Source organism: Esox lucius, chromosome 8, assembly GCF_011004845.1.
Source record: "Esox lucius isolate fEsoLuc1 chromosome 8, fEsoLuc1.pri, whole genome shotgun sequence".
Classification (NCBI taxonomy): domain Eukaryota; kingdom Metazoa; phylum Chordata; class Actinopteri; order Esociformes; family Esocidae; genus Esox; species Esox lucius.
In genome coordinates this window covers 30,270,837-30,291,224 of record NC_047576.1, presented here as the reverse complement: position 1 = coordinate 30,291,224, position 20,388 = coordinate 30,270,837, and the positions used below count along the sequence as shown (strand labels likewise).

The 20,388-nt window shown below is 46.8% G+C and overlaps 1 protein-coding gene across 1 annotated transcript in view; it reads left to right on the top strand.

Annotated features, from left to right (window-relative positions):
- The window catches only part of mast2 (microtubule associated serine/threonine kinase 2), a 146,738-nt gene that overhangs the window by 90,293 nt on the left and 36,057 nt on the right, over nt 1-20,388 (top strand). The window contains 3 exon segments of the mRNA XM_010872513.4: nt 4,896-4,927; nt 8,921-9,118; nt 19,514-19,605. Coding sequence (XP_010870815.3) covers nt 4,896-4,927; nt 8,921-9,118; nt 19,514-19,605 — 322 coding nt within the window.

Below are 20,388 nucleotides of genomic sequence, written 5' to 3'. Positions count from 1 at the left end.
AACTCACGGGAGGCCATTTTGTACAGAATGCCCAGAGCATGCTAATTGAGGAAAAAACAAAAAAAGCAATGCTTATGCTTAGCTGATTTCAAAAAGCTTTTGATGTACTTCAACACAAAAGTATCCTGTGTGAAAGAGTTCAAAGCCGTGTTGGGCGGACACATAATATGAAGTCACAGACCAAAAGTGTCTAGTTCAAACTGGTAAACTTCATATTTGATTGCAGTCAGTCATTTATGTAAATACATTTTTTTTAAATTGTGAGGTTTACAGTAACCCTACTGGACTCTGAAATTGAATATCTTCTGTTTGCACATGATTTACCCACTGTGCATAAGTTCTTGTTCTGTTTGGGGTTTCAGGCTGTAGAAAACACTTTGTGACAGCTGCTGATATTATGTCTTTAAAATCAATTTGATTGATTGGTCTGGTGATTCTGTCCCCAATCCAGGACCTACAGTAGCACCTAGATTTTGTGCACAAACTTCAAGAAATGTTTACTCCCTCTACTGTGTCATACATTATTAATCCATCTGTATCTGTAAATTGTGTTACTCAGTAAGAAATGTAACTACCTCTACTTCAGAAAATACGGTTACTCTCCTTTTATGCAAATAATCTAACTCCCTCTACTTCAGTAAATACTGTTACTCTCTTTTTCTGAAAATAATCTAACTCCCTCTACTTCAGTAAATACTGTTATTCACTGTACTTCAGTAAATAATGTTACTCACTCTACTTTAATAAATAATGTTACTCCCTCTACTTCAGTAAGTAATGTTAGTCCCTCTGCTAATTATTTTCTGTACGGTATATGTGAGCTTTGTCCACAGTGATGTCAGTCTTTGTGTTTTCCATCATTAGCACACCTGGCAGTGTGTATGCTGGTATGCCAGTGCCAGGCCTCCTCTGATGGATTTACAAGCCGCCTGTCCTCTGTCCTGGACAGTTCAGCGCATCTGTCCTGTCAGTCTATGCCTCCGTTATTCAATCAGCCAGTGCGTCTGTCCGTCACCCTAACCCTGAGAAGGTGCCCTTCGCCCACTGGCCTGGGCCTGTTCCCCAGCCACCCTGCTGGCCATGCCAGGCCTGTCACTCACTCTCCTCCCTGCCAGAGCGAGCAGGGGACACGGGGAAAAGAACCATGGCTCAGAGCCACAGCTGTCTATTGGTTTAGGGGGATTTTTGAGTGGAGGACAATCTTGTACCCGTGGGGTTGGCTTAAAGAATTGATGGGGTCCAGGCAAAGTCAAGCCAATGATATATGTCTATGTGCTGGTGTGTTTGATGTCATCAATAACCTGTAGTTATAACCTGTAGTTATAACCTGTAGTTAATTGTAGTTGTTACGTCTACATTTAGCCCAGGTCCTCCAGGCTTATTATCTCTGCTATCTGTCCCAACTTCCTGAAGTACCCTGATTCTAACTGACCACACTATCTTTTCTTTTCTCTCTCTCAAACGCACACACACACACACACACACACACGCTTTTCTCTTTTATGACATTGGCCGCCATCCAGCTAATCTCATTACCTTGCCTTTGAGATGTTACAGTTCCGTTGTGCGTGTACGTGGGTGTGTGTGTATCTCTGTCTTTGGGGTGTACTGTATCTTTGGGGTGTTGGGAAGCAGGTGAATACCCCCCTCCAGGATGGGGTCAGCACACAAACACCAGTCCTAACACAGTCAGTCTGCCAGAGCAGAGATGCTGATAACCATCGTTTCACATAACAGGGCTTCACATGGGTGTCTGTTTGACAGAACATTAACCTAATGTACCTTTAGCGTGTCCTCCCTTGCCTTAGCTTCAGCCTGGGGCTGTGCGATAGGTCTAAAATCTGATTATGAAAGATTGTGAATTTTGGACGGGGACATATGATATGATGGCAAATTTAGTAAATTGCTATAAAAAGCATATTTAAAAACTATAAGATGTTATGTAAGTTACTCTTAGTTATACCAGCACGGGCAGAACATTTGAAATTTGTACCACATCTAAGATATGATTAGCTGGAGTGCCAATCTAGCAGGTTGTCATCTAGTTAGCTGCTAAGGCCATCTAGAGTTATAAATAGATTTTCTTCTGTTCTCCCTACCAGTTTCTTGTTTTACTCACCTCATTCTTGCACATGTTTTGTCTTGAGGTGATGGAAAAGTGTTTTCCCACATCTGTTGTTCGACATACACAATATAGGCAAATCCATACCATGGCACATTAATACCGGTGTACTGTTTCTACCGCCCAAACATCACACCCCTACTTCATCTCGCTCTCTGTTAACCTCATCCCTCCCTTAGCTGTAGCCCGCTGCACCTCTGATAACGTCATCCCTCATTTCAGAATGATTTCAATGAAGCTGTTTTAAAGACGGCCTCCTGTTATTTCCATCCTCACGTGTCCCTGCATTGGCTGGTCCTAACCCCGGCGTCAGTCCTCCTCCGAGGCTCCAGTCCGCTGATAACATCTATACATCAGGCTGCTTAGCTGAGCCCTCTGAGCAGCATATTGAGGAAGGCTAATTAAGTTGCGTTCTCCTGGCCCTCTGAGAAATAGACAGAGGTGGGTGGAGGGGGAGCGGATATGTTCTGGGGCTCCGCATGCTGGAAATGTCATTAGTCCTTGTGTGGTGGTCTCCAATTGAATCGGTTTTGTTGATCAAATAGAGACTCTACCACATGCCCAATGCAGTAACACACACACGCTTTCCTGCATGCACTCACACACGTACATACCTTCTACCTTCTGTCCTCTCTTTACTCCACATCTCTGTCTGGGCACTGTGTGTCAGAGACGGGGAGCGAGAGAGACTGAGACATCCAGCATGTCTGCCTGTGTGGAGACAAGTTGACAACGACAGCCAAATGGGGAGACGGGTTGACAAAGACAGCCAATGGGGAGACAGATACACTTCCTATGTAGGAGGGCTCCTGTGTCTATTAAAAAAATAGGGATCTGCAAAATGTGCACTTTGAAACTGACTGTGGTGTTCGTAGGCAGGCGGACAGGGAAACGGGCAGGCGGACAGGGAAACGGGCAGGCGGACAGGGAAACGGGCAGGCGGACAGGGAAACGGGCAGGCGGACCGGGAAACGGGCAGGGAAACGGGCAGGCGGACCGGGAAACGGGCAGGCTGACAGGGAAACGGACAGGGAGACGGGCAGACGGACAGGGAAACGGGCGGGCGGACGGGGAAACGGGCGGGCGGACGGGGAAACGGGCGGGCGGACGGGGAAACGGGCGGGCGGACAGTGAAATGGGCAGGCGGACAGTGAGACGGACAGGGAAACGGGCGGGCTGACCGGGAAACGGACAGGGAAACGCGCAGGCTGACCGGGAAACGGACAGGGAAACGCGCAGGCTGACTGGGAAACGGGCAGGCTGACCGGGAAACGGACAGGGAAACGGGCAGGCTGACCGGGAAACGGACAGGGAAACGGGCAGGCTGACCGGGAAACGGACAGGGAAACGGGCAGGCGGACAGTTAAATGGACAGGGAAACGGGCAGGCTGACCGGGAAACGGACAGGGAAACGGGCAGGCTGACAGGGAGACGAGCGGGCGGACCGGGAATCGGGCAGGCGGACCGGGAAACGGGTGGGCTGACAGGGAAACGGGCGGGTTGACAGGAAAACGGGCAGGCTGACCGGGAAACGGACAGGGAAACGGGCAGGCGGACCGGGAAACGGACAGGGAAACGGGCAGGCTGACCGAGAAACGGGCAGGCTAACCGGGAAACGGGCAGGCTGACCGGGAAACGGACAGGGAAACGGGCAGGCGGACAGTTAAATGGACAGGGAAACGGGCAGGCTAACAGGGAGACGGGCATGCGGACAGGGAAACGGGCGGGCGGACAGGGAAACGGGCGGGCGGACAGGGAAACGGGCAGACGGACAGGGAAACGGACGGGCGGACAGGGAAACGGGCGGGCGGACCAGGAATTGGGTAAACCTAACAGACAGGCATGGAGCAAAAAATGCCCGGTTTAGAAAATCAGAATACTGCTCCCATTTCAGTCTCTCTCTCTTTTGCTAGCTGTCTTTTACAAAAGGTCCTTTCTGTCCATCAGGTCAGGTTGTGTCTCTCTCTCTCCCTAACTCGTTCTCTCTGACTTAGTCTCTCAGTGGTCTCAGAGCTTTCCTAAAGGCTCTGTGTCCACTTTGTGCGAGTACACAACTTGTTATTTTGACAGAAGCAGTTGTTGCAGTGAATCTGTTGACCCCTGGTTACCATACACTCCTCTGTGTGTATAGTGGCTACACGATTCACAACACTGACACGTGCAAACACACACACACACACACACAGCCAAACACAGCGCATTTACGATGGTGGTTAACCACCGTGTCAGTGGGCCAGATGGCACACATTGTTGGGTGGGTGTTGGTGGTCTGTTCAGTCATAAAGAGCCACTCCGCTGTCCCACCCACCCATTAGAGCTTCTAGAAACATCCTCCCTGCTTTCTCTCTCCCAGCACACACTCTAGGTACTCTGTCGTCTGTGGTGGCTAACTGTCAGGTCAAGGTGATTCTAAACTACAAAGAAAATAGCCTCTATTATTATCTGCTGTAATGGGTATTTACACTGAACACAGTGTAACCTGTCAACAACAGTCGTTTACCACTAAAACATAAAGCATCATGGACCGTTTTCCTCATTTGAATAGCTTTCTCTGCCTTGTCGAGTTTAGCTGCTCAGCCCATACAGATGGTGTCACAGCGCCACCCAGTGCAATTCCCCAGGTACTGCACACGCATTCTCTGGTTTCAAATAGCGCTGTGGCAGAACACATGGGGGATTTGTTTACATCGTAAACTGCTTTGACATATTTATTCTCCATGTTTTGGAATGCCCTGACACTCTCCCCTTCTCTCTCCCTTTCTCTCTCTCACAGAAGGAGCTCAGTCTTCCAAGGAGGGGCAGTTTGTAAGTAACATCCCTCTTCCACTTCTTCTTTTTCTTCCTCCTTGCTGAGGTTTCTCCTTGCTTTCTCACTTCCTGTCTGTAAACCTAAAGGCCTAAAGAGAATTGCACTTCAGTAATCTTTTACTTATTCAATTAAGAAACAAAGTGTGCCAGTCAAAAATAATAATGTTTTGCTATGACATTTTAAGTGTATCTATAATGCAAACTGAAACCTTACATCTGGATATGTGTTCACAGATGCTTATGAAAGTAGTAATTGCATTTTTCCGTAATCTGGAAAACATGTTGTTTCTCAGGTGACAGGATGCTGCTCAAACAACTCAGCCAAAACACATTTTTGAAACCAGGTTACAGAGACGATATGCTGGTCGTTGTCTAGTGTGTGTTCATTCCTCAGGATACCCGTCTCTGATTCAGTTCAGTTCCATGTCTCCATTGTCAGAATCCTGGATCTCTAACCACTGCATTGCACCGTAAAACCACACAGCAACTTGTCTCTGAGAGAACAAGTATCCAGTTCAACTGTTCAAGTAAAAGCTTTGTCAGTTGAAAGTCGTCGGACAGAATTGCAATCGATTCTCGCCTTGACTGCATAAGACAAATAGCCGCCTTGTCCCCTACCCTTGCCCAGGGTAAAGGTGAAAGGTCATTAGGATGGTCGGCACAGGCCTGTGTAGCTCACTGTAACAGCTGAGCATCCGACCGTGATGCTGTGGGTCTATTTATAATCCTCCACCAGTCAAGTACTGGCTCTGCTCCGTTGTCAGGAAAATATGCAGCTCAACAACGACACGCTACTTCTCCCGCTGTCTTGTCTTTGTTTCCCCTCAGTTGGGAGCTGCTTGGTGGGTGCCTGTCCCTGAAGGGGTTGTGTCTCTCTGTGGGGGTGGGTGATCTTGACCAGTGGGCAGTGCAGAACAGCAATGGGAGATTCCAGGCGGTGTTTGGGCCTTGGCGCCTGGAGTTCAGTGAGTTTGCTGTGTGTGTGTGTGTGCGCGTGTGTGTGTCAGTGTAGTGATTTTATTGTATGTTTATGAAAGCACAGACATCCATCAGCAGTGTGCCTGGGGATATACATTATGCCAAAAGTCATTAAAATAAGTCTGATAAAGGCTAGCTACAGCAGCAGTGATGGCAAACGTTATATTTCCCTCATGTTTGCTGTCTGTCCCTCACTAACTCATTCATGCACACACACCCATGATGCCCTCTCCCTTCCACCTAGTGATCCTGTAGATTAGTGCGGTAATGACAGTCTCATGCTCGGTGGATAGTCATACGCCAGCTCACTAATCAGGCTGGATTATCTTAGCCATGCTCCAGCTCTGCGCTAGCAGTAACCATATCCCCTACTGTAGCATTTTTGATCTCAACTCATTGTCCTCGGGTACCCCTGTCGCTGAGCAGGTAAGTCAGCTCTATTTACCCCCATATAGACAGGCTCCCTCAGCAGAGACAAGAGGGAATGGGAGGGAAGGAGGGATGGGGGCGGGGGACGGATGGACACAGAGCCTCAGGGGGGGTAACGCAGCCAAATCCAACCAAATCATGACACAACAACAAGATCACTGTTTGACATTGGGAAGAATCAACCAGGATGTTGATGCTGCCTTGTCCTACACAGAGAGCCATGATTATGTACAGACTCTGTGACAATGGCCTTCCAGTAGAGAGAAGCTGTATGCAGAACTGGCTCTTGAGTGAAGACCGGCTCGGTGCACACTGCCCATTAAAGCTTGTGGAATTCGAGCTGCACTTCCTAACCTCCTGCCTTATCTCCAAGTGTATGACCGTGTTAGAAAAACATTTCCCACAGATCGTAGAGACCCACAAATAATTTGAAATCAAAACAAACACTGATACACTGGATCTGTTGGGCAAAATAAAGGGGGGAGGGAGAGTGTAGGGAGAGTGAAGAAGGGAGTAGGGGAGGGAGGGAAGGAACTGAAGAGCTAGCTGGCCATTATAAGTCAGGGGTGACAGCTGCACCTCCCTCAGGCTCTTGGGATATCATGAGAATGCTGTGAGCCGGCCCGCTGGGCGTGTCCGGGCTGTGTGTCACTGTGTTCTGGAGCCTCTGCCTGTACTCCACTGCTCAGAACACTCCAGGTTGTTTGTGTGTGTGTGTGTGGTAGAGTGGTAGCTCTGGCAATAGTCTCTCTCTTTCTCCTTCGTTCTCTGTCTCCCAGCAGTCAAAGCTCTCTTCAGACACGGCTGTTGGACTGTCACAGAGAGTATAACGCCGTACTAAACCAGGGGACTAACCGTCAAGCCCTCCCCTGCAACCGGGGCACTTAGCCCAGGGAATTCTCCAACCAGGCACCCCTACCCTTTCCCGATGCTTGTGGTGGATTTATGTGGTGGCTGTTTGAACCAGGGATGACTTACCCTTGACCTCTGACCCTGTGTGCTTCGGACTTGCCCACAGAGAACCAGGACGGGGGTGACACCCTGGCCCTTTTACGGTCGGAGTAACAATGGTCTGACCAGCCGGACCCATCTGGAACTGACTCTTACTCCGTTTGTCAGTGGGGTGACTCCATAGTGTCCCTAACTGCTTCCACGTTATTTGAGCTGCGTCAGGATAATTTGGCGTGCGTGCGATCGCGCGTCTGCATCTCTGACTCAGCTGCGGCTTTAGGCTGTTACGAGCTTCGCTCCGTGTCAGCACACTACAGCCTGGATACCGGGCAGACATTCCTGCCTGTGTACCACACTAGTCGAATCCGAAACACACACACACACACACGTTGTCAGACGCTGTCAATGTGTGTTATTAGAGGATTGGTCAGTAAGTGACTGTCTTATAACGTCGTTGATTTGAGAAGACCTGTCAGGACGTTGGTGGACAGGGCTATGATGGATAAACACTGACCTCACCGCCTACCTGCCTTGCTTTACGTTGGAAACATGCTGAAGAGGAGGAAGGAAAGGCCAGGAGCGCCCGACCTGCGCATCCAGTAAGAGACAGTGGCGCTCGTTGACACGCTGTGGGTGTATGTGATTCTCTCCCGCTGTTTGTTGTGAAGCTATAGACAGGGCAAGAAAGGAGGATTGTCGAACACTGTCTGGGTCTTCATGGGTAAAGACAAAAAAGATCATTTGTGACTGCCAGCCAGATTACTATTTTATCTATCTAGCAGCATTCTGATTAAAAAGTGAGTGAGTGAATTTGTCATACTTCAAACCAAAGTACAGGACTAGAAAGACAGACAGTTTCCAGACTTTCATCAGTGTTGTCAAAATGCTTGCATATTCTGTACTCTGAATCAGGCTTAACTGCTTTTTTTTTTTTGACTTGCCACAGATGAAGCACCATCACTTTAGTTAAATGCCATTGCGCTGTAACCACACGTGGTCAGCTTGTTTGCATGTCTCGGACCATTTGTTTCACAGTTTTGTCAGCGCTGTCGACCCGAGTGGAAAGGCTCCGCAGGCACATGCCATGCGAAATCAGCGCGCGCCACATTCCGTGGTATCGTTTCGTTATTTCGAAATGCAGCGTTGCCACACAGCCACGGAAACCGGGGTCAGCGCTCCTGCAGAGCGGAAAATCAGGAGGAGAGGTGAAGGGAAAGTGAGGAGAGATTGAAAGGGGAGAGGTTAGGAGAGATTAGAGGAGAAGGAAATCCTTCTTCGGGGGGGGGGGGGGGGGGAGGGGTATATCAGTCACTAGGCAGTCACACACAGGCTGCTGCCGGGGTCATGTTCTCCCCCATTTTGGCCTCTCACCAGGGGTCCAAGTCTGTTTAGACCAGCCCCATATGGTCCGTCTTTACCCAGCCTGCCACCAGCCCTGCCCTGCCTGGCAGAACTCAGAGCCTGGGGGAGAGACGCCGTGTCTCTGTGGGTGTGTCTGGCCCTCTGGTCTTCTTGGTTGTTAGGCTGGCCGCTGTGGCTCAGCCTGCAGTGTTAAACACATGGTTGTTTCCCAGTCTCACCTCCCTTTATCCTTCCCCTTCCTCTCATCCTACCGTCCGTGGCGGATCCTAGAATCTGGCCGGCCGCTCAGCACCGCTGCCATGGCAACAGCAGCCTCCTGCAGCACCTGCTCTCCCCCCCTTCCGTCCCTCCCTCCTTCCACACCTCCTCCTCCCAGCCCTCCCTCCTCCTCTACTCCTCCTCTTCTGCCCGCCCAGAGGGCCCCCTGTCAGCCCCTGTCCACCAGGGGGGGAACCCCTTCCTCTGGAGGTAAGACTGGCTGGTTGTGCGTGTGTGCGTGTGTGCGTGTGTGCGTGTGTGCGTGTGTGTGTGTGTGTGTGTGTGTGTGTCATCTGGTGTGGGTAGTACTGGCATTTGTTTATAAGCTTGAGCTTTTAACATGGATATGATGCTTCTGGATTATTCTGTGTTGTCAGACCTAATATCCTGACCTGTGTGTTTTTCAGTACACCTGAGCTGGTCCATCAGTTGGCCAGGTACTCGCTTGAGTAGTTAACAGACATTTTACAGTATTTCCTACTGTAACTGACCAATCTTCTTCCCGTGAAGTGAATGTCCACAGAAAGCTTTCCCAGTGTTTCTGTACTCTGTACTGCATTAGTTAGCATCTGTGTTTTAATTAGAACAACCGTAGCATTGATCCTGAACTGAAGAAACGTTTGCTTAACGAGCTGTTAAGCTAGCAAGCCTCTGAAATGTGCTGTTTGTTCATTATCATAATGTATTGCACAGTCTCGTGTTGCTCGTTAGGCTAGAGCCTGGCGCCTGCAACGCTAAGGGTTATGGGTTCGATTCCCAAAGGGGGCCAGTGCAAGACTTTATGCACTCACTCTAATTCACTCTGGATGGGAGTGTCTGCTATATTACTCAAATGTAAATGTATTCTGTTCATCTGACTCCAATTAATAAACCTGTCAGACAGCTAATGGTCAACATGTAGAACACTAAACTAAGGTATTAGTCTGAAGCCAAGATACTAATTGGCTACGTCTGACACCAGATGAAACCGGCTCAGGTGATATCGTGCAGCGCTATCGCAGTGATGTGCTGGAATCTGGCTGTGTCAAGCATACAACTAACTTCAGTCCCCTGTAACTGGCTGCAGTGAAGCGGACATTGCTCAATTGTGGAGTTTAATTTGAAATTATTGTATTTGGCTATGTCGAAATTATTTTGTGGGTATAGAAGCTTGTGTCAGCCAATGAACTGTTGATGTCTTGTCGGATATTGATGCATTCAAGGCATGTCGGGATCACAGCTTTATGTCCTTACTAAAACAGTTTAGTAAATTCACATTTCTCTTAAATTCAAAGACCTAATGTCCTATTGGCCTGAATTTCAAATGCTTCAGTCAAGCCCTTTATTTTGTTGCTCCCCTGTGGACAATCAAACACTTATTAACGAGTGTCACAGCATTCAAGTGAATTTAGCAGCCACTGGGAAATCCATTACACAAATTGAATTTCTTCACTAGCATGATATTTCATTCTAGATTGAAGGGAATTGCTGTTTCAGGTATAAAGGAAGAAATGACTTATCCACCCTGCAGAAAGCATGAAAGGCATGAAAACAGGACCTCTAAATATGTATAGCTTCCATAAAATCTTCTCTTAATGACTTCAACTCCGGCTCGGAAAGTTTATATGCGTAATCTTTAAGTCGTAATCTATAAATCAAATCAACATCACACCTCAGTTTGAAGGCAAGTGAAGAGGTTTTGATGCCATGGGGCTAGACAGCTGTTTACAGTCACTGGTCCATGTCACGAAAAGTCCATCAGAAACACTATGACCTTGATTTGACCTCTGGCCACTTCCTTTTCCCTGCCTATCTAATAGTCTGTTTCAGTAGCTCATCTGAGACGAGCAGGGCTCACCAGAATCAGTGACTTCTATCCTGTGGCATTTTTCACACTGGCTACTCCAGTTGTTGTAACTGTAATGTCTCCTTACTGATTTAAAGAGAGGTCTCTCCAAGCCTTTTTCAATCTGTCTGTCTGCCCCCCAACCCCGCCACCATCTCTAGATTGACCCCCCCCCCACGACCACCACCACCTCACGTTTCTGCAGTTTCCCAGTGCTCTGGTTATGGGCCACTGGGCCAGTCTATGGTGACCCTGTGTCTGTGTCACGCTCTGCCAGTTTCTGTTGGGTCTCCTTGGTTAGCCTAATCTCCTGACGCAGCACTGTCATGCTATTGATTCTGTTGCTGGCCAGTACCTGAAGGACCGAAGCTGATCAGGTAGCCCGGAGACCTACTGTAAAAAGGAGTATTTCCTTTGTACAGTGAACAGAAAGTCTAAATCCGTCCTGCCCACATGCCCCAGTCCACAGCCGCTCCAGGGAATACTGTGTGAAATGGATCTTTCAGCTCTCCACACAGAACCCTTCTACCACCATTGTGTTCTGTTCTGGGTGGTGATAAGGATGTTTCTCCCTGGGCTCCCGAAATCTTGCCCCTAACATGCGCACAAACACAAAAACTAACACATTCGTTGGTGCAGAACAAGCCCTGGTAGCTGTGTCAATAGGTGTTTATGAGAGGCTGTACCTTTTAAAGGTGACCCACAGCTCAAACAGAGAGGGATGGATTAACACAGAGAGCGAGGCTAGCCATTGAGCCGAGGAGAGGAGGGGAAGAGTTAAGTAAGACCGAGGGGAGGGGGAGAAGAGTTAAAGAAGACAGAGGGGAGGGGGAGAAGAGAAATTGGGAGGCTGGAGAGAGTGAGAGAGAGAGAGGAAGAGACAGCACACTCTGACGTTGCTCAGATTAGCGGTAGCTGGTGTGTCGGGTTGAGACCGGCAGCAGCGTCACCAGCTTCTGTTTAGTAGGCAGCAGACACACCTTCTCCATCTGTCCAAGCCGCCGGCCCGTCCGCTGATGTGTGAGGTGTGTGTGTACAGAGGCTGTGTGTGTGTGGAGCCGCACGACCATGTCTGACTCTTTCTGGACTGTGCTGTCAAATTTTTCACTGCCTGAGAGAAGCATGCTGCGCCGATCCAAGAGGTACCTCTCCGTTTCCTCACCTTCACTCTGCTGCTACGTTTGCCTGTCTAAACTGTCTCCTTACCCTTTTTTAGGTCTTCCTGTATCTCCCTTGCCGTCTCCTCTCTGTCTCTCCATCTGTCTCCCCGTGTCTCTTCTCTCTGCGTCTCCTCTCTGTCTCTCCATTTGTCTCCCCGTGTCTCTTCTCTCTGCGTCTCCTCTCTGTCTCTCCATCTGTCTCCCCGTGTCTCTTCTCTCTGCGTCTCCTCTCGGTCTTTCTCTCGGTCTCCCTGCGTCACCACTCTTTGCGTCTCCTCTTCTTCTGCCTCTCTCTGGTGAGCTTTTTGCTTGTCTTAGTTTTGCCAGTCTTGTGAGGGATAATAAGCTGCATGCTGATGTTAGTCTGTGTTTATGTGTGTTTGACTGACTATTGTGCAAATGTAGCTCACTACTGTTGCTATCTCCTCTCTCAGACTCTCAATTTCAGTTGGACTGCAACTGATGATAATAATAATAATATATAACAATATGAAAGTGGACATTTTTGTGAGGAATTGCAGCTCTGTCTGGCTGTTTCAGTGCAATCGTCACACAGCCTTTCCTCTACAGGAAGCCAGGTTTTCCTGTGCCTACTATCTACCCTTCTTTATGGCAAGGCTGTGCTGTATGTGGTGTTAATATGTGGCTTTCATACACGGTAGACAAAGCTTCAATATGCAATGTTGTCCCTCCCTTCCTGCTAATAATAGTGGGCTTCACAGTGTGACAGACAGTTTGACAGGGAGGGAGGATTTGACTCGTGCATAGCAACAATGTGCTGTGCTGCCTAGGTTGGGGCCTCTCACTGATTCATTTTAGCCTTCTGAATTTGAAATGGGGCTGCTGGAGCATCCTGTAGGCACGGCTGTATGTCTGTCTCCGAATCAATGGCTTTGGGAAGTATTGGGAGCCCTTCACTTCCTCAAATGTTATGTTGTAGACTGAATTAATATTTGATTACATTTATTTCTGCTGTCAATCTGTGCAAAATACCGCATTGTGACAGTGAACACAGTGAAGTTTTTGGAATTGTGGAGATTTATTGAAAATAAACAACTGAAATATCTCATATACATGTGTATAGATCTTGGCCGTGACACTCCAGATTAAGTTTGGACACATTGGCCCTATTTCAGGAAACGTGCATACAATCAATTTCGATCTTAAAATAATGGCATGATAATTTCACAAACAGGTCTGGTATTTATCCTTATTGTCGTCTCCTTACGATCAAACTCATGCCTGTTCGGAAACTGTGTACACCAACGTCCAAAAATAAGATGGCGCTTGATTCAATAAGTCCGTCATTATCAAGACAAACAACAATCATAACAGCCTCAGTAAAACACCCACAATAATGATAATAGGAAATATAAAATAAGATGACAAGGAATATAGCATATACCAAAGTACCAAATGTTAAACACTGTATCACTACCTTATTAATGTATGATTTATTGCTTTCTCTTTATGCGCCATACTTGATCTCTTATTTTTGTTCATACATTTTTAAGGTTTGAATTGCTTTTGGGTATGTAATGCGCTTGACAAATAAACTTGCTTTGCCTTGCTTTTCCTAAGTCACTCAGGCCTATAGTATCGACATACAAAGAGATCATAAATGGTCATTATAATTTTGGTGGCTGGCATCTTGATAAGCTAACAGGTCTTAAACTGACTAGTGAGAGGATAAATAAACCAGTGGTTGCGGGTCAAGCAGTTAGCCTAATAATGGCAGAGCTTGTTCTTCTAAAGGATTTCGGGTATGGGCTGAGACGCGAAAGTGTATTTTGTAACATCGCGGATTGTTATAATTAATGCTGAAAGCTGTCAATTTATCGGTTGATGATTGGCACACCCACATAATTTACAGGTGTATCATATGTAAATACAGAGAAGTGCAGGCACCCGCTTTGTCAATCTGCAATGACATCTACACTCATTTGGAAGCTTGGTAAATCACACTTGGACATGATCGTATGTTTCTCCCCACTTTTGAATCTGAGATCTTTTCTGAGAAGGTTTCATGAATGAGGGCCATTGTGTGTTTAAGGAACTCTCTGTATAATCTTTTAGATATAATTATGTTGAGAAACAAATCTGGGGAAGAGTGCCAAAAGAAGAGTAAAACATGTAGTGCAGTTCCCAGGAGCACCATGATTTTGAAATGGAAAAGGTTTGGAACCACCACCAGTCTTCCTAGCTCTTGGCGCAAGGACAAACTGATCAGTCGGGGGTAAAGGGCCTTGGTCAGGGAGTTGAACAAGAAACGGATGGTCACTGACATATGTGGAGATGAGAGAACCTTACAAAAGGAAAACCATCTCTACAGCACTCCAACAAGCAGGCCTTTATGGGAGAGTGGCCAGACAGAAGCCACTTCTCAGTAAAAGACACATGACAGCCCATGATAACAAGCTGGATGGTGCCACTCCTCTTTAGTCCAGAGGATGCAGCATCCATGATTAGCTAAAATTATTTCACATTTTGATTTGTCAGACCACAGGACAGGTTTCCAATTTGCCTCAGTCCATCTTAAATGAGCTCAGGCCCAGAGAAAGCGGTGACGGTTCTGGATCTTGTTTCTATGTTTTCTTCTTTGCATGGTAGAGCTTTAACCTGCATTTGTGGATGCAGCGACATACTTTGTTCACAGACTGTTGTTTGTGTTAGTGTTTCTGTGCCCATTAAGTGATTTCTGCTACAGAATCGTGTCTGTTTTTAATGCAGTGCAGCTTGATGGCCTGAAGATCACAGCCATCCAATATTGGTATTCTCTGAACCTATTAATGATATTATGTACTGTGGATGATGAGATCCCCAAACACCTTTATGTTGCATTTTTATGCTGAGAAACATTCTTAAATTGTTGCCTGTGCAGTCTTTCACGGAGTGGTAATCTCCTCCCAATCTTTATTTCTAAAAGACTCATCTCTGGGATGTACTTTTTAATACCAATTATGTTACTGACCTGTTGCAAATTAACCTAATTAGGTGTGAGATGTTTCTTTTTTGTTTTTTTTTAGCATTGCCCAACTTTTCCAGTCTTTTGTTGCCCCTGTCCCTGCTTTTTGAAATATGTTGCTGGCATCAAATTTAAAGTTGGCATGTCTTTTTCAAGAAACAATAACATTTCTCAGTTTCAGCATTTGATATGTTGTCTTTGTACTATTTTCTTTTGTTCTTATTTACATTTTACACAGCATCCCAACTCCCAAGGGTTTATAGTAGAAAAGCCCGCTTTCCCCTTGTACGGACTGACCCACGTCCTACACATGGCCGACTCTGCTTAACGTATCAAACCAGTATTTCATGCTATTCAGAAATACCATGCGCTGGCATAATACACAACAATTAGTGACGTCACTCACTCAGCAACGGCAACAGAGGATGCAGGAAGTGTGAGTGCGGGGTGCAGGTTTGTTTATTCCACAACGCTTTCGCTATAAACTAGGTAAGTATACGGAAAACATAGCTCCTTAGCAGGAACTGTGTGGATGAACCTGTGAATGTTAGTGGTACGTAGCCACGTCATCACAGAGGCTAGTCAGGATCGAGGGAAAGACCAACGGGGGAAAGTACAGACTCAGACTGGGGCGAAGGTTCATCTTCCAGCAGGACAACAACACTAAGCACACAGCCAAGACAGGGATGGAGTGGCTTGGGGAAAAGTCTGTGAATGTCCTTGATTGGCCCAGCCAGAGCCCAGACCCGATCGAACATCCCTGGAGAGACCTGAAAATGGCTGTACAGCGACATTTCCCATCCAACCGGACAAAGCTAGAGAGGATCTGCAGAGAGGAATGGGGTAAACTTCCCAAGTACAGGGGTGTCAAGTTTGTATATTCATAACCAGGTAGTCTTGAGTCTGTAATCACTGCCCAAGGTACTTCAACAAAGTACTGCGTAAAGGCATAATTATGCAAATGTGATATTTCTGGGGTTGCTTTGTCATTGAGGTATTGTGTCCATCAGAAAAAGTTTATACATATTCTCTGTTTTACAACTGGGCTGTAACGTAAAACAAATGCACTCTCTACAGATCCATACTTTTTGCGGACTTCGTATCTGGTGTTGGCAGTTGAGTTTACACTAATGTTTTAACACCCAAAACATTGGTGTTGATTTGGATTTTTGGAGTTGCAGCTGCTTTTTGTGTGTTTGTGTGTGTGTGTGTGTGTGTGTACATGCAAATTATTTTGTGTGCATGTCGTACCAAAGCAGGGTGAATTTGTTTAATGAGCCACCTACGCCGCTGTCTGCTCACTGCTATTTTCTTTATCTCCTGTCAGATCAGCTTCTGCCTCCGTCACTTCTCTTGGCCCTGTTTGTAATTACACAGCACTATAGATAGATAACTCACCCTGGCTCATTACCAGGCTATCTCAGCTAATCCCCGCGTCTGTTTGCATGGCCGCTACCATACTGCAGCTCACCTGAAACCTAGCCCCATGCATGTTGGTTTCTGTGTGTTTCTGTGTAGTGTTCAGATAGTGAATTGTCTTTTCAGAGGGATGGTGTGAAACAGTCGGGAGATGTGAACGGTTATTGTTAAGGCTGGTTCTCTGGTACCGAACAGGTTTCAGTGCGATGACGACAGCTGCCTGTTCTGTTGATTGTCTCGGTTCTGTTAGTGGAGTCGATGGACGGTGGTCAGGCTGTGTTGTGTTAGTACGCCGGCCATGGGAGCAGCTGGACACGTGATGGTGTGTTCTGGAACGCTCAGAAAGCACACGTTCTGAACTAGTGATGTTCTGGAACCATGTGGTGCTCCCTTCACTTCTCTTACACTCTCTCACACCCCTCTCTTTGTCCCTCTCCCGCTTCCTCCCTCCTTATCTCTCCTTTGTTCTTCCCTTTCTTTCTCTATGGGCGCAGATGAGGGATGTTTAATTATTCATCTAACTAAAAGGAGGGAGGGATTATGGAGAGAGCCTCTCACTGTGTCCAGGCAGTCTGCCTGTCTGTCTCTACGGTGTGTTGGTCTTCCAAGATGGATGTGTTGTGAGCTTTGCCAGCCTGTTATTGTATTCTGTATGCCTTACCATGAAATGGGCAGCGGTGTTCCATTGCTTTGGCTGTTTGAACAACCCTCTCCTTTGTCCTGATGGTACAAGGTAGTGATTATCAAACCCTTCATGTTCTCTTTTTTGCCCCGTTTTCCCATTGATGTTTTTGTTTGTATAATCATTAGGTGTTTTTCCTGACAGAGATTTATACACTTGATGACAGATGGTGGCTGTGAGTGTAGATGCCCCAGACAGTATGTTTCAGAGCCACTTCCCTTAGTGTAACAGGTCAGTTAGTACTATAAAGTTCTATAGTAAATGCTGTTTCTGCTTCTATAATGCTATGGTAGGCTGACCAATCATAGACAGGCCAATGAAACAAGCTTGGTGAAAATAATTTCCCTCCTAGTTACTGTCCCTGTTCGCCTTTTATGGAGATGCTAGGACTTTTAGCCTGTCAATTGCAAGTGGATAAAGAGTGAGATGAAGCTGCAGTTGATACTCTCCTGTCACCCTGAGAGCTGAGGCCAACTATTTGGTAATCCATTCTGAAGGCTAGTCTGCTTCTTTAATCCGTCCTATCATTACAGACATTATCCTAGCTAGTCTGCCTTTATAATCCATCTATCCATTTCTCCCTCCTATCATTGCGGCCATTACTCTGGCTATCATTAAAGACATTACACTGGCTATCATTATATGTTATCCAGGCTAACATTAAAGACATTACACTGGCTATCATTATATGTTATCCAGGCGATCATTAAAGACATTACACTGACTGTCATTATATGTTATCCAGGCTATCATTAAAGACATTACACTGGCTATCATTATATGTTATCCAGGCTATCATTAAAGACATTACACTGGCTATCATTATATGTTATCCAGGCTATCATTAAAGACATTACACTGGCTAACATTATATGTTATCCAGGCTAACATTAAAGACATTACACTGGCTAGGCTTCCTCTAATTACACCCTCTCTGTGAAATAGTGGAAAGCATCATGCATGCTATCAGAACCAGTAACGGTGATTCTGGTCTCCCTCTCACTTTGCATAGTTGCAGCTTTCTGGCGGAGATTGGCCCGTCACATCTGCTGACTGTAATTATGTGGCGTCTGACTGGTGCCTTCCTTCCCGTCCATCCCCCTGAGCGACCTCTCGCCAGGCTGTTCGGTTAGACGATAAGAACCCAAATGAGAAAATCCTAATTGACATTTAACATTCAAATCTCATTTCCAAAACCAATCACCAATCTCATGTCGTGTTTGTGTGTGCATACTGCGCGTGCGTGCGTGCGTGTGCGTGTTGGCCAGTGGGTGGGGATGGACTGCGTGTAGCTGCGTGTTTGATATGTCTCTGACCACCTGTCCCCATGTAGACTCTGCATTACGCTGCTGTGATACGTGTTTCCATGACGATCTGTCTTCTGTGTGTGGGGTCAGGTATTCCATCTGTCTGGAGAATGTAACAACTATGCATTAGGAAACACTCCTCCCGCTTCTCCCTATGACCTTTCACCCCTGTTAGTCAGAGGGCTCAGGGGTCTTCTGTGGTTCCACCTTCCCACTGCTTTGGGTCTGGGTAGAGAGCGTCCCGGGACACAGTGGATGCCCAGTGGCTGGTCGGTGGACAGATAGACCTCTGGCGTCTCGCTGAGTAGGAGAGGAGAAAGACGAAGGGGAAAAAGAACAAAGAGCCCTTTTAACCGATGGATCGGGCTAAATCCTGAACCAGGGAGGATTCTCCTGGCTTTGTGTGAGGAGAGATGATGTAGCTCCTGGCTAAGAACCCCCAGCTAGCTAGAGAGATTGGAAGGTGGTGGGGGGGATCTCTTGTTCTTTTAACACTAGACCCTGAGCTGACAGCTAATTCAACTTTTCTACTCCTCCTCAGTAGAGAGAGATGTATTCACCGCTACTTAATGAAATCCTCTGTCCTTTCAGCAAACATACTCCGAACCTCTGGGGGTGAGGAATGAGGAAGGGTGGAATCAAATGGGGAGAGTACGTTAGTTTGAGCTGAGGCTTTACCGTGGGTTAAACCTCTCCACGGAGGAGCTCTGATTTAGGCCTAGACCTGAGAACACACTCAGTGAAACTGAACCTTAATCAAACACTCACAAGCCCCTCATATCCATAGATTTGGACTAAGTGAAGTGAACTTGTCATGGTGTTAGATGTGGTCAGAAGAGTACAGCTGTGTGGATCTTGGAATTACAGAGCAATGCTTGTATTACAGCCTTTAGTATCTCCTTCCACACTCCTTCCTGTTAAACGTAGGGCTTGTCTCTCAAACCAATCCATTGCTTGACATTATAAAATAGATTTTTTCTCACCCTATGTTTAACAATGCTTTATGAGCGTACTGAAATGTGAAATATCACAAATGACTTGAGTGACTATATTATTATTAAGAACTACAGATAGTCTGTCATTACGTTCTGGAAGGTTTGGTGTGTCAATCATGAACACACTCACGGTTGAGTGTAGCCAGTGATTAGGTAGCCTTATTGGCCATCCATTTGAATGCTACGTACGTCTGGGTCGGCGTTGCCATGGCGTTCGGCTTCTCTCATCGTGTGCCTCTTCTCTCTCCCCAGCTGTCGGACCAGCAACCGGAAGAGCCTGATCGTGACGTCCAGCACCTCTCCGACCCTTCCCCGGCCACATTCACCACTACATGGACATCCAGGTGAGACCCACGCTCCTGGAGCCTATCCGATCCTGTCAGCTCATAACCCGGCCAACACATCGTCACATACCACCCAAGAGGATTGTGGCGTTTTCTAATCATTGTGTAATATTGTATGCACCCTCTAATGTACGATTCATGGTTCAAAACTACTAGTCATAGAAAGGCATGCCTGGTACTGGTAGAATGCACTTTTAGCGACTCTCTCGGGTTGAAGGGTGCACCAGCAAACAGTGAGCTGTCGAGTAAGAGACTCCTCCCATCCACGTTTCTGATGGTCCTTTGGGTTGGACATGGGAGGGGGGGGGGGGGGGGTCAGACTAGCTTGGCACTGATGACTAGGAGGAAGTGATGCGTGATCTTTAACAGAGTTGTTGGGGTTAGACGGGGTCATAGGGCAGTTGGCCGTGGGAGGAAACGCAGCACGATGAAAGAGTTTGTGGCCGTTCTAGGTGGCATCCTTATAACAAGGGTGTCTGTCACAGTGTTGAAACGTTTTGTATGTGTTTGACTTAATGCACTGCATATATTGGGCTAAACATAAATAAATGCTGATTAGACAGCTCTGATTTCTTACTAACGGGATACACAAATTAGTAAAAGCTATAATACATTATTTGCCAAATCATGACAGCTTTATCACATTGAAAAGAGCAGCAGTTTTGGAATAATAAATGTCTAAAACGGTGCCAGACTAGAAAAGCACAATCACTCCCTTTAGGGTACCCACACACACACACACACACACACACACACACACACACACACACACTAAAGCAATGC